The sequence below is a fragment of the Rana temporaria genome, chromosome 6, assembly GCF_905171775.1.
Source record: "Rana temporaria chromosome 6, aRanTem1.1, whole genome shotgun sequence".
NCBI classification, from domain to species: domain Eukaryota; kingdom Metazoa; phylum Chordata; class Amphibia; order Anura; family Ranidae; genus Rana; species Rana temporaria.
The window spans coordinates 1,486,625-1,501,564 of record NC_053494.1 but is presented as its reverse complement, the minus strand read 5'-3'; the positions used below and the strand labels follow the sequence as shown (position 1 = coordinate 1,501,564).

At 44.1% G+C, this 14,940-nt stretch overlaps 1 protein-coding gene across 1 annotated transcript; it reads left to right on the top strand.

Annotated features, from left to right (window-relative positions):
* The first annotated feature begins 6,777 nt into the window (after window positions 1–6,777).
* LOC120942732 (taste receptor type 2 member 40-like) lies at window positions 6,778–7,659 on the top strand. The gene has a single exon (XM_040355656.1). The coding sequence runs from the start codon at window positions 6,778–6,780 to the stop codon at window positions 7,657–7,659; it is 882 nt and encodes a 293-aa protein (XP_040211590.1).
* The last annotated feature ends 7,281 nt before the right edge of the window (window positions 7,660–14,940 follow it).

Here is a 14,940-nt window from a genome sequence, read left to right as displayed (position 1 = left end):
GACTTCCGTCCAGTGGTGTAGCGTAGGAGGTCAGCGCCCGGGGCAAGGCAAGTAATTCCCCCCCAACCTGCAGACTTCGGTACTCCCTGAGTCCCTTCCAACAATACAATAGTACTGACCAGCCTGATTACTTTACTGACCATTACACACTACACAGAGGACTACACTGACCACTATACAGTCCACTACACTGAGGACTACACTGACCACTACACTGAGAACTACACTGAGAACTACACTGACCACTATACTGTCCACTATACTAACATCTATACTGTCCACTACACTGAGAACTACACTGACCACTACACTACACTTACCACTATACTAAGACCTATACTGAGAACTACATTGACCACTATACTGTCCAGTACACTGACTACTACACTACACTGACCACTATACTACACTGAGAACTACGCTGAACACTATACTGTCCACTATACTAACATCTATGCTGTCCACTACACTGAGAACTACACCGAGAACTACACTGACCACTACACTGAGAACCACACTAAAAACTACACTGACCACTACACTGAGAACTACACTGAGAACTACACTGACCACTACACTACACTACACTTACCACTATACTAAGACCTACACTGAGAACTACACTGACCACTACACGGACCATTATACTGTCCACTACACTGACCACTACACTACACTGACCACTACACTGAGAACCACACTGAGAACTAGACTGGCCACTACACTAAGAACTACACTGAGAACTACACTACACTTACCACTACACTAAGACCTACACTGAGAACTACACTGACCACTACACTACACTTACCACTATACTAAGACCTACACTGAGAACTACACTGACCACTACACGGACCATTATACTGTCCACTACACTGACCACTACACTACACTGACCACTACACTGAGAACTACACTCACCACTACACTGACCACTACACTACACTACACTGACCACTACACTGAGAACCACACTGAGAACTACACTGAGAACTACACTGACCACTACACTACACTTACCACTATACTAAGACCTACACTGAGAACTACACTGACCACTACACGGACCATTATACTGTCCACTACACTGACCACTACACTACACTGACCACTTCACTACACTGACCACTACACTGACCACTACACTACACTGACCACTACACTGAGAACTACACTGACCACTACACTACACTGACCACTACACTGAGAACTACACTGACCACTATACTGACCACTACACTAACATCTATACTGTCCACTACACTGACCAATTTGGCGCATGGATCTATCCTGCCTTGTATCACCAGTTCAGGCTTGTGATGGGGGTTTAATGGTGTGGGGGATGGGGTATCACCAGTTCAGGCTTTTTTTTTTTGCGCTATAAACAAAAATATAGCGAAATTTTTAAAAAAAATAAAGTTTTACATTTTGCTATAATAAACATCCAAATTAAAAAAAAATGAAATAAAAATGTATTAATCAGTTTAGGTCGATACGTATTCTTCTACATATTTTTGGTAAAAAAATTTGCAAAAAGCGTTTATTGATTGGTTTGCGCCAAAGTTATAGCATCTAGAAAATAGGGGATAGTTTTATGGCATTTTTATTATTATTATTTTTTTTACTACTAATGGCGGCGATCAGCGAATTTTTATCGTGACTGCGACATTATGGCGGACACGTCGGACACTTTTGACACTATTTTGAGACCATTGTCATTTATAGAGCGTGTAAACACAGCATCTCCCATACTGCCTAGTGACACTGACAGTGGTCTATGCTTCCTCTCATCGGGAGCAGCGATCAGTGACGTGTCACTCGTAGCCATGCCCCCTGACAGTTAGAATCACTCCCTATAGAACACACTTAAACCCCTCCCCCACCCCCTAGTCATTAACCCCTTTACTGCCAGTCACATTTACACAGTAATCAGTGCATTTTTATAGCACTGATCACTGTATAAATGTGAATGGTCCCAAAATAGCGTTAAAAGTGTCCGATGTGTCCACCATAATGTCGCAGTCACGATAAAAATCACAGATCGCCGCCATTACTAGTAAAACAAATATTAATAAAAATGCCATAAAACTATCCCCTATTTTTTTAGACCTATAACTTTTGCGCAAACCAATCAATAGACTGAACCAATAATTTTTTTTAAATTGCATGGGGATCCCCCCAAATTCCATACCTGGCCCTTCAGGTCTGGTATGGATTTTAAGGGGAACGCCACGCCAATTAAAAAAAATGGCCTGGGGGTCCCTCCAAAAATCCATACCAGACCCTTATCCGAGCACACAACCTGGCAGGCTGCAGGAAAAGAGAGGGGGACGAGAGAGCACCCCCCATCCTGAACCGTACCAGGCCACATGACCTCAACATGGGGAGGGTGCTTTGGGGTCCAAAGCATCATGTCCCCATGTTGATGGGGACAAGGGCCTCATCCCCACAACCCTTGCCCGGTGGTTGTGGGGGTCTGCGGGCAGGGGGCTTATCGGAATCTGGAAGACCCCTTTAACAAAGGGGACCACCAGATCCCAAAAACCCCAGAAAAAGTGTCAAAAATTGTAAAAAAACATAGGAGACAGCTTGTCTCAGGGAGAGTTGGGTGACTGACAGGTGAAATCATCATCACCTCCCTCTTCCTTCTAGAAGGTCCTGGAAGGAGAGAAGGGGAATAGAGGTGGAGTTGCCTGAGGTATCTGGAGAGCCTTGACCAATCCCCAACTTGGCTTTGCAGGGGGCAGGCCTCCTTAAATACCTATGGTCTGCCCAGCTGAGGAGGAATTGTCAGGTGGAAGTGCTGGTGCACACTGGAACTCCAACCTTCCGTGTAGGAAATCACAGTACCACCAGCAGGTGATCCAGGTCCTGGCGGCCATATTTGGACTGTGATGTCACTGCTATCCCCACCACTATGCTTGCGTAACAGGGGAATCCCAGCCCTGTAGTGCAATGTGCCATGCTGTCAATGGCTCCTAGGGACGTGGTAGGTGCAAACAACCATGGTTTCCTTAGGAATCAGTGAGAATCTGTCATTTACAGAAGTGGTATTTTGACCACTTTGACCATTGAACAGAGGGCCCAATGGGCAAAAAGTTCAGGTGTTCGTCCAAATGCCTGAACAGCCAAAGTTTGGTCTGGACCGTCACTCATTGGGAATGTAATTCTCTGCTATAAAAATAAAAACATTTTTATTAATAAGGGGAAAACTCCATAATAAAATGAGGAGGACTCAGAGAACTGGCATTGTGTCATTAATCTCCACCATAAATAAGATTACATTGGATTTCCATCACAGCTTCCAAATTCAGATGATTTGTATAAGGAGAGGAATGCCATGTAAAGTACGATATGTACAATAGAAGGACCTTCATTTCCATAACGAGAAGAACACCTCCAATCACGAGTCACTCTCATGTTATCTGGTTGCTTAGAAAACAAATACAAAACAATGTTGTATTATAACCAGTTCAGCTCACCACCATCCTAATTAACATGAGAAGATGATGAGGAATATGTACGATATGTGGAATGTTACACTCAGAGGTGTACAGATCATCCAAGAAATTATGTTTTATTTAGATCAGGGGTGTCATCATGGGTCGCATTAACACTATGGTCGCTCTCCAAAGGCTGATTATACTGTACCTGTAAGACTAGATGTCCAGAGCACCCCCCCCCCCATCAGCAGTAGTCAACAGTTCACCACCCTCCTGTAAGGTAAACTGGATTCCCAGCATCGGAAAACCAGTGCGGGCTTCTTGTACTCATACTTGTGCACATGCACATTGCTCACATGCTCATACTCCAGTTCTAGGCAATATTAGATGTACCATTCCAGTTTGCCGTGCTTGAGTTCATGTATGCCTTTGCACGTGCACACACCAATTAGTATCCGCAATTGCAGCCCACCAATTAGCATGCGCGCTTGGCGCTCAGTGGACTATTTAAACTGGTCCGTCATCATGAGCAATTGCTAAATGGTCTTCAGCTTGTACCTATATTCCTGAGAGCTGATCCATAGAACCTGCTTGCCTGTGTAGGATCCAGCCTTCCCCCGGACTTAGCTTTTGCTCCTGCATTGACCTGCATCTGATCTTTCTGACCTCAGGCTGTTTACTGGGCTTGTCTTTACCTGTTGATTCTGTACTGCACTGCGTAGCTGTTACCAACCTTGGCCTGCTTCTTGAACTGGCTGTACCTGCTGATTCTGTACTGCGCTGCCTAGCTGTTACCGACCTTGGTCTGCTTCTTGGACTTGCTGTACCTGCTGATTATGTACTGCGCTGCCTGGTTGTTACCAACCTTGGCCTGCTTCTTGAACTTGCTGTACCTGCTTATTCTGTACTGCACTGCCTGGCTGTTACTGACCTTGGCCTGCTTCCTGGAATTGCTGTACCTGCTGATTTACTACTGCGCTGCCTAGCTGTTATCGGCCTTGGCCTGCTTCTTGGACTTGCTGTGCCTGCTGATTCTGTACTGCCCTGCCTGGCTGTTACCGACCTTGGTCTGCTTTCTGGACTTTATGTACCTGCTGATTCTGTACTGCCCTGCCTGGCTGTTACCGACCTTGGCCTGCTTCCTGGACTTTCTGTACCTGCTGACTCTGTCACTTGTTGCTGGTCGCTCCTTGCACACCGGCTCTGCTACCATCTCCTGCTCTGACGCCAAGCTGTTTAGTATCCTGTCCTGAGGACTGCAACCCCCAGCTACATTCACCTAAACAGTGGACTTTGCCAGCCAGCTACTCTGTCGCTCTGTGCCCTTACACTCTCTGTATCCACCTTCAGGAGTGTTGGGCAGGAGGTGTAAGAGAGGCCTCCACAACATTCCAGTCATCACCAGTACATGATACCTATATTACATCAAAGTGCTCCCCCAGAACAGACTCTGAAAGTCTATTACGAATGTTTCAAGATAACAAAGTCTGAACTAATTGAAGACCTTTATTTTTAATCAGAGGAAATTACTGTTTATGGAAGCCACCAGGAGATGGCCACACTGAGAAAGGGTCATTCATCCTTCCAGTTTGGTGCTTTGGCACACCTCCCAACTTTTTGAGATGGGAATGAGGGACAGCTATCAGTAAAAGTATGCAGGCATAGGACACACCCCTTGCCATGCCCCCTTAAAGGAGAATTGTACATAAAAAAACAAGATCAGTTAAACCCACAAGTGTTTTTTTTACCATTATTATTCCTTTATATATTTTTTTGGAATTCACGATTTAGAAATCAGAAGAAAAGTTTAGCGCTGGAAAACCCTTCTTGATAGATAAAGGGTGCATTTTATATACAACTATATGGATCAGACCAAAATGAGGGACAAATGAGGAGGAATGAGGGACAGAAGGACATTGCTCCAAATCAGGGACAGTCCCTCGAAATTAGGGACAGTTGGGAGTTATGGCTTTGGTGAATAGTCGTGTGTAATGGACTCCTGGAAGAAGCTGAGGTTAGAAACTTCCTGAGCTGATGATGAGACAGATGAGAAAAGACTAGTTGATGCCTGCAGAGATTGGGGCCTACTCTCAGACATCCAACTCAAAGAGCTCATTAAGTGCTGCAGGGGTAAGGTGGGGCAAATCGTGAACCCTGAAGTTATCGGTTTGGTCTCCTAAGATGTGAATAATGGTCCTCCTGGCCCATTAATGAATAGTTCTCCTGGCATAACATGATGGAGCATCTCCAAACCAGAAAGGTGGTCAAGCATGGCAGCCCTTCTGTCATGCTAATTGTACCCTGTATTCCCTTCATGGGAGAGGTAATAAAAAGAGGACACCCTCCCAAAGCACTCAGACTGATCATTGATGGTGATTGGGCCCTTCTACACCCCCGCACAGTAATGCCGCGTACACACGGTCGGAATTTCCAACAACAAATGTTCGATGGGAGCTTGTTGTCGTAAATTCTGATTGTGTGTAGGCCCCATCAGACGTTATCTGTCGGAATTTCCAACAACAAAAATTTAAGAGCCGGTTCTCAAATTTTCCGACATCAAAATCCGTTCTCGTAAATTCCGAACGTGTGTGGACAATTCCGACGCACAAAATTCCACGCATGCTCTGAATCAAGTACCAGACGGAAGCGCTCGGTCTGGTAAAACTAGCGTTCGTAATGGAGATCGCACATTCGTCACGCTGTAACGGACTGAAAAGCACGAGGCGAATCGCCTCTCACCAAACTTCTACTAACATGACTGGTATTGAACTTCCCTTTAATAGTGCCGTCGTACATGTTGTACATCACCGCGTTCTTGGCAATCGGAATTTCCGACAACAATTGTGCGACCGTCTGTGTGCAAGACAAGTTTGAGCCAACATTCCGTTGGGAAAAAATCCACGGATTTGTTGTCAGAATGTCCGATCGTCTGTACGCGGCATAAGTAGAGTACAGGCTTCAAGGTGGTGGCAAGTGGTTGCTATCAACTGCCCTGTGAAAGATATACTCAAAACTTAGCTAAAGTTCAAAAGAAATTTCATTGAAAATAATAATATTTTTTTTTAAATTACTGTGCTCAATGAAAAATAATCTTCATGTTTTCAGACGGTTCCTGTGATATGTCTCTATGGTCTCAAATTCCTTTTGATCTTTCTAAACAAACAGAGGTAGCCATTAAATCCATTATGGAGATTTGCATGTCTCTCTTTTCATCTCTCTGTATTATATCAGTGCAATCGTTTATTTCATCCAGCCAATCGTTAATTCCATCCATTGACACTGATCTGCACAGCCCAACAGAGGAACCTCTCCGGCAACATACACGGCAAGAATGTGGCTGGTCTCCGATATAATTAGACTTGTCATCATTTTCCTTAACGTGGTGTCAGGTCTGACTCTGAATTCCTACATAGTCGCTGTGTATGTCCGGGAATGGAGGAGGAAAAGAGGCTTCAATGTGTCCGACAGAATCGTCCTCTTGTCGGCTCTCACCGGGATCGTCTACCAATGTTCTGGCACCGTTGATAATCTGATGTTCTTTTTCGGGTCTTCCTCATCACACGACAAAAGACAAAATCTACTCGCCTTTGCTTTTTATATTTTTATTACGTATGAGAGCGCCTGGAACACGGCTTGGCTTTCCCTCTATTACTGCCTGAAACTCGTCAAATGTTCCCACCGCATTTTCCTTCAGTTACAGAGAAGATTGTCCTCTTCTATCACCCAGATCCTCATCGTCTCCTTCGTGGGATCAATCTTCACAACTCTTCCACTTCCTTGGACTTTACATTTTCATTACCATAACATGACCAACGATCCATCTTCAAATCGCCATTCCATTGAAATTGATTTCCAATATGTTCCCCTCAGTATGTTTTTTGGTTCTCTTCTCCCATTTCTCATCAGCTTCTTCTGCATTGGGCTCAGTGTGAGGTCTCTCCTGAGTCATGTCCACCAGATCCGTCACCATTCATCTCAGTTCAGCTCATCTCCACAACTAGAGGGTCACCTCCGAGCCGTCAGGACCATGATCCTCCAGGTCTGCCTTTGCTTGGCTCTGTATCTGGCTGTCTTTAGCATGATCATGTTCTCCCCATACTTAGGAATGATTGTAAGAATATTTATTTTCATAATTGTTACAAGCTACCCTTCTGCTCTGGCCGTCATCTCAGTCCAGGGGAACCCCAAGTTAAGAAACAGACCCCCTACCTAGATACCCTTTATATCTCTTTTCTTTATTCTCTTTATTATTTCCTTTCGACAAACCCTACCGTTTTCCCTTTGGGAAGAACCTCTACCTAACTCCTTTTCTTCACTCTGTTAGATTTCAGAATATTTCAATCTTATGGGGAAGAGATTGTCATGGACCGTTTCATCAATGTGTGAAAAAGCCATGATTATTTCCAGTGATGTTGATTATTCTATTATGGTGCATGGTGACATCAAGCATCGTAGCTCCACTCTACGCATTTTGTTGGGAGCCTGATGACGTCTTATGATGGTGAAATGCGTAAGTTGGAGCTACGATGCCTGACATCACAACGCACAAGGACCGTGGCCATCCTGCAGGTTTAAAACTTTTCACGCTTTGATGACATGCTCTTTTTGATTGTGTATAGTGTGAGTATTCTGGAGTTTTTAAATAAATGTTGAAGTACCTTTTTAATACTATGCCATGAGGGGGTTCTTTTTTATGATATGCAGGGGATGTCTAGTGATTCTGTAGTGATTATCCATGAAGAAAGACAACATATGAGCCAAAACCCCTAAGAAGCTTGCCAGGAATCTGATGGTATTTTTTGGTTAATTGAACGCTATTTGACCCCTTATATCTTAGGTGGTCCACAATTTAGGGTAAAAGGCTCTGTGTGTTGTGGTCCACATCTGAAGACTTGACTGACATATTAGATACCATGATCCTCCAGGTCTGTCTTTGCTTGGCTCTGTATCTGGCTGTCTTTAGCATGATCATGTTCTCCCCGTACTTAGGAATGATTGTAAGAATATTTATTTTCATAATCGTTACAAGCTACCCTTCTGCTCTGGCCATCATCTCAATCCAGGGGAACCCCAAGTTAAGAAACAGACCCCCTACCTAGATACCTTTTATGTCTCTTTTCTTTATTTTCTTTATTATTTCCTTTCGCCAAACTCTACCATTTCCCTTTGAGAAGAACCTCTACCTAACTCCTTTTCTTCACTCTTCACTCTGTTAGATTTCAGAATATTTTAATCTTATGGGGAAGAGATTGTCATGGAATGTGTGAAAAAGCCATGATTATATATTTAAAGTTTTTCTTGGTGAAAATTCAATAAATATACCGTATTTATCGGCGTATAACACGCACCCTAACTTTAAGAGGGAAATTTCAGGAAAAAAACTTTCCATAGCCCCCTGCTTATATCACGCAGGCACAGTTTACCAATATTTTCAGGATAAAAAAGTGAGTGTTATACGCCAGTAAATACAGTATTTAACAAGAAAAAGCCATGATTGTTTCCATTTTTCATAAGAAAATTCAAAACACTGATATATTGACAGTCAAATATGATTGTCCCATCCCCCACAGCCCTGTTTGGGTGTATAATTTATGGAGGGGGACCTTATCAGTTCCCCTCTGCCCATGTCCCCTTGAGGAACACGGGTCTCCTGACCAGCAGGTTCTCCTATCACTGGTCAGGACATTAAATCTTTAGTAGCACAGGATGTCGTTGTCATCTCCTTTTATATCCACCATATTACATAAATGATATGAGAAGGAAATATTTTACTTTCTAGAGTAAAATTCAATACTTCATTAGATACAAGATCTCAATATCTCATCCCAAAATCCCAATGTCTCTCAGTAAAGAGGACCCCCCTTGGATCCCAATGATCAGAACTGATTGGGGGTTGTGGAAAACATTGACTGACGGCAAACCTCCCCCAACCCAGATTAATCTTCTTTCATGTGGTTTCATTTCTTCCTCATCAATCATGAGGCCTCCTGCACAGACAGAGGGAGTTTGGGGGGGGGGTTATTATGGGAGTTCATTACATTTATTCTGGTTTAGGTTTCATATACAACCTACCAAAGGCTTGGTTCACCCTTGGGATCTGACTTGTGAGACCCCCAAGTGGCATGACATGTGAAATCCCATGTTAGTCAATGAGAGCTGATTAACCGAAGTCGCTACTACTGAAGTCTCTCCGACTTTAGAAAAGGTTCCTGCTTCAAGGTGACTTCTATCTGACTTCTGCCCATAGAATTTAATTGAAGTCACCTTCAATTCAGATCCTCATCTGTATTGATGTGATTTGGATCCAACATTACAGGAGGATTACCCAGACACTTCCTGCGGTGTAGCCCCTCCCTATCACATCAAGTTCCATCAAAGTAGCGCTCAAGTAGCATCAAGTTGCCAGAAAGTCACCTGGCAAAGTCAAAGTAAAGCCCCGTACACACAATCGCTTTTCCTGCCAGGAAAACTGCAGGGAGACCTTTTGGCCGGGAATCCCGGCCGTGTGTATGCTTCATCGCAGTTTTCCCGACAGGAAAACTGCCGGGAATCCCAGCGGGAAAATATAGAACCCGCTCTCTATTTTCCCGCTGGGATTCCCGGCGGTTTTAAACCCGGCAGTTTTCCTATGTGGAAAACTGCGATGAAGCATACGGCCGGGATTCCCGGACATAAGTTCTACCTGCAGTTTTCCCGACGTGTGTACACAGGGAAACTTACCGAACAGATTCTTGGGATTCCCGGCGGACTTTATACCGCCAGGAATCCCGGTCGTGTGTACAGGGCTGCAACTTCCAGGTCACAGCAGTGTGAACCCGAGCCTAAAGGACATTTTTCTGTATTGACTAAACAGATGATTGTGAATTTCTGGACTGACACACATTTGGAATCCAAAGATAAATGAGAAATATAAAGATCAGTGTATCCATCTGCCCGGATTTTATTTGTCTGGAGATCGGGAAATCGATTTTTAAGGGAATCAGATTCCACCCAAGTTCCAAAGAAGACGGATTGAAGAGGAAAAATGTCCAGAACTCCTCTCATCTCTACAACTTCCCATCTGCTTTATTATTGGGGTGTCGGTCATATTTTTGTGATTTTTTGGGGATATAGTATGTAGTTGTTATTATTTATATTATTATTTTTATTATTGGGGTGTCAGGTCATATTTTTAGATTTTTTGGGGATATAGTATGTAGTTGTTATTATTTATATTATTATTTTTATTATTAGGGTGGCGGGTCATATTTTAGTGATTTTATTTGGATATAGTATGAAGTTGTGATAAATATTATTATTATTATTATTATTATTATTATTATTATTATTATTATTATTATTATCTCTAAAGTGGGGGAGGGGATGTGTGTGATTTATTTTCTCGATGTCTATTGGTGGATGGGTGAAGCTTTCACTGGTGGAACTCTCCAAAACCTTCATTGTGTGTTATTTCTCTTTAGAAATGGTTTAATGAAAAAACTATTAAATGTGTATATTATTCAATGTAATTGTGTCTTTTTTTTCCATCATTAATGCACGTTGTGATATATTTATGATTCTGAGAATTTAAACATAAATCAATAAATGTGATCTCTGTTATTCCCCTTCCCGTAAAAATGGTAACCGGATAAATTTTTTACTATTCGAAACCAAATGTGTAAAGCTATTTATTTTATTTTTTATTTTATTTCAAAGTTTTTTATTCTCATTTGAAATATAACAGACATATATAAATTGGGCCTCAGTCTACCGATAGCAGAGTCGTGTGTAACAATACAGGAGATGTGCAATGTAAGGTGGCCCTTCTATGCCAATCACGGATATAAAGGGGGCCCTTCTATGCCAATCATTGAAATAAAGAAGGACATTTTTGAGGATCCAGGCCAACAATTCTCAGCCAGTCTTCTGGAGAACTCTTGAGTTATTCGTCAGAGGTTTCTAAGGTTTCCATGAGCTATGAGAAATGGTAAATACATCTTCACTAATGTCCAATGTAAGGGGGCCCTTCTATGCAAATCATGGATATAAAGGGGCCCTTCTATATGCCAATCACGGATATAAAGGGGCCCTTCTATGCCAATCACGGATATAAAGGGGCCCTTCTATGCCAATCACGGATATAAAGGGGCCCTTCTTCTTTACCCACCAGCATATTGAGGCATTTCTCCAAGGATCACAAAGGTGTGGATGATGTACACTGACCACCAATGTAAGGGGACCCCCTCTCTGCTGACCACCAGTACAATCGCTTTCACTGGCATTTATTAACCCCTTCTCCCCGGCCTTTAAGGGTTATAAAAGCTGTAAGGTGGAGGTGGGCATTTGGGTAATGTGACCGCTGTGATTGGCTGCTGATTGGAAAGCTCCGGGGGCTTTCCGGTAACTGCCGCCTACTGCACTGCCGCCTACCGCGCTGGGAGCATGCTCTCTCAGCACGGTAAGTGGGATACATATATGCGTTTGGCCGGCATGAAGAGGTTAATATTATTCTTTTTTTATTATTATAAATTTTTTCAAGATTATTATTTAAAATGTCCTGTTTAACCAGTTTCTGGCTGGGGCATTTTAGATTGTTATTACATGCATGTTAATTGCCACTTGCTGACCCCTATTCTGACCAAATCCCTCTTTATGAATGATGATCGGGTATGAATGATGGTCAAAAACAAATTGCGTGGGGGTCCCCCCAAAATCCATACCAGGCCCTTCAAGTCTGATATGGATTTTAAGGGGAACCCTGTGGCAATTTTTTTTTTTAAATGGTGTAGGGGTCCCCCCAAAGATCCATGCCAGACCCTTATCCGAGCACGCAACCTGGCAGGACCCACAAGAAAAGACGGAGGACGAGAGAGCGCCCCCCCTCCCCCCGCCCTCCTGAACCGTACCAGGCCACATGCCCTCAACATAGGGAGGGTGCTTTGGGGCCTGGGATCTGGGGGTCCCCTTGTTAGGGGTACAAGCTTCTAGATGGAGGCAGGTGGTTGCTACCAACTGTACTGTGAAAGGTATACTCATCAGTTATTAAAAGTTCTAAGAAAATTAAATAGAAAATAAATAAATCCCCACTGCGCCTTTAATGAAAAATAATGTTCATGCTTTCAGAAGGTCCCGGTAATACGTTCCTGTGGTCTCATAATCCTTTTATCTCACTATACAAACACAGGTAACCATGAAATCCATCATGTCTCGTCTCTTCATCTCTCTCTGCACTAGATCGTGCGAGCGGAGCTGGATGGACATGCACCTGAAACTAAAGAAATATTCCCTCCGCTCCGACCAACACATGATCATCAGAAAGGGGGACAGATAATGGAAAAAATACACCCCCCTATGCTAGAAGGAGCGAGGGGGGGGTGTAATTCTGAATTTTTATTTTTTTATTCTGCACTGACTGGGCCAGATTCACAAAGAGATACTCCGGTGTATTATCTCCTGATATCTCCTGATACACCATCGTATCTCTGACTTACACTGGTCCTATCTATGCGCCTGGTTCATAGAATCAGATACACATAGATAGGGCTAAGATCTGACAGTGTTACACTGTGTTACACTGTCGGATATTTTTTTTCAATTTAAAAATGGCGCCGGGGGCGTTCCCGCTGATTTACGATAAATAATATGTAAATCAGCGAGATACGCGAATTCACGAACGTACGCGGACCCGTCGCAGTGTTCTTACGTCGTTTCCGTAGCGGTTTTCCCGTCGTATACTTACCCCTGTTTTTAGCAGGCGCAGCCAATGTTAAGTATAGCTGGCGTTCCCGCATCGAATTTGAATTTTCCAACGTCGTTTGCGTACGCCGATTCACGAACACGCGCGTCGCAAGTCCCGCTCACGTCGAAACGGGAGCAATGCACGCCGGGAAATTCCCCGGACGGCGCATGCGCATTTAAATCGGCGCGGGAACGCGCCTGATTTAAATAGTACACTCCCCTAGCCGCGGAATTAGAATTCCGCCGGGGGATTTAGGATCCGCCGTCGCAAGTTTGGAGGTAAGTGGTTTGTGAATTAGCCACTTGCCTCCTAAACTTGTGGGAGCGGATCTTAATTCACGTAGATCGAGTGGATCTATAGATCCGCTGAGCTACGTGAATCTGGCCCACTGTCTTTGAAATTGCCAAAGCCCCTGTTCAAATCAAATACGGGGACAAAACCGGGGACAGACTTGGTCCAGGGACAGTGTCCTCAATCCAGGGACTGTCCCCGGAAACTGGGGATGTCTGGACACCAGTGGCGGTTCGTCCATAGAGGGCGCTGGAGCGTCGCCCCCTCTGGCTCTCACCGCCACTGATTCTAATAACATAGATTCATGCATTGCACGAATGTTATTATCGCCGCTGCCGCTTTTCTATTCAGATGGTCGGCGCTCATATCCGGCCATCTGAATAACGGAAGCTGTTGGCTGTACGGAAGTGCCTATTAGAGCCAACGGCTCTGATAGGCTTTTCCGAGTACAGCCCTCGGGTCCCGGAAGCTTATACAAGGAACGCACTAGGGATGCGCTCCTTGTATAAGACTGACAGGCATCTCAGCCAATCAGGTTGGCCTATTCTGGCTAGTTTAACCTGATTGGCTGAGATGCCTGTCAGTCATCGAGGGCGGTAGAAGACATCGAGGGACGTGGATGGCTGACTCCAGGACCAGTAAAGGTAAGTCCCAGGCGGGGGGGGAAGGGGCACTTTACAGGGCAAAGCGGCGACATCAATAGGCGACAATAGGCACAGTGGGGACAATGGGCACAGTGGGAACAATTAAAGGGCACAGCGGTGACAATTAAAGGGCACATCGGTGACAATTAAAGGGCACAGTGGTGACAATTGATGGCACAGTGACTGTGTTTGATGGCATGGCACAGTGGCTGCGTTTAATGGCATGGCACAGTGGTGCGAATTGATGGCACAGTGGCTGCGTTTGATGGCATGGCACAGTGGTGACAATTGATGGTACAGTGGCTGCATTTGATGGGCACAGTGAGGCTGCAATTTTTTTTTTCGTTTGCGCCCCCCCAAAAATTTTGAGCACCAGCCGCCACTGCTGGTCACCCTAATTTAGAGGTATCGTTTTATACAAGCATGTGCACAGTGTAGTGTAGCTTGGTAGAACAGAGGGGCTGGCTGTAATCTTTCTCTACAACCACTTTAAGGTCACCAAGTATAGCCTGTCACAGAGGATTGTAGGAAGTTGTTATGAGGGGTGGATTGTGGCTGCACATAATTCTTCTTCCATCCTGCACAGAAGAGGGACAGAAACCACAACGATTTGCATCCCTCTCCAATATATAACTGTAACTGATCGAGAAACGTCTGAACCAGGGATTATCCTGAGCGCTCAGAGGGCGAGTGTCAACCACAGATTTGCATGGAAACAATGTTACCTGGATTGCAAATATTTAGGTTAGTTGTATGTGAAGGTAAAGCTGAGCTGGCCCCGATCTCTGCCTCTATATCACAATATATAAAGTACATAGAATCTTTTTTATTTATTTATTGA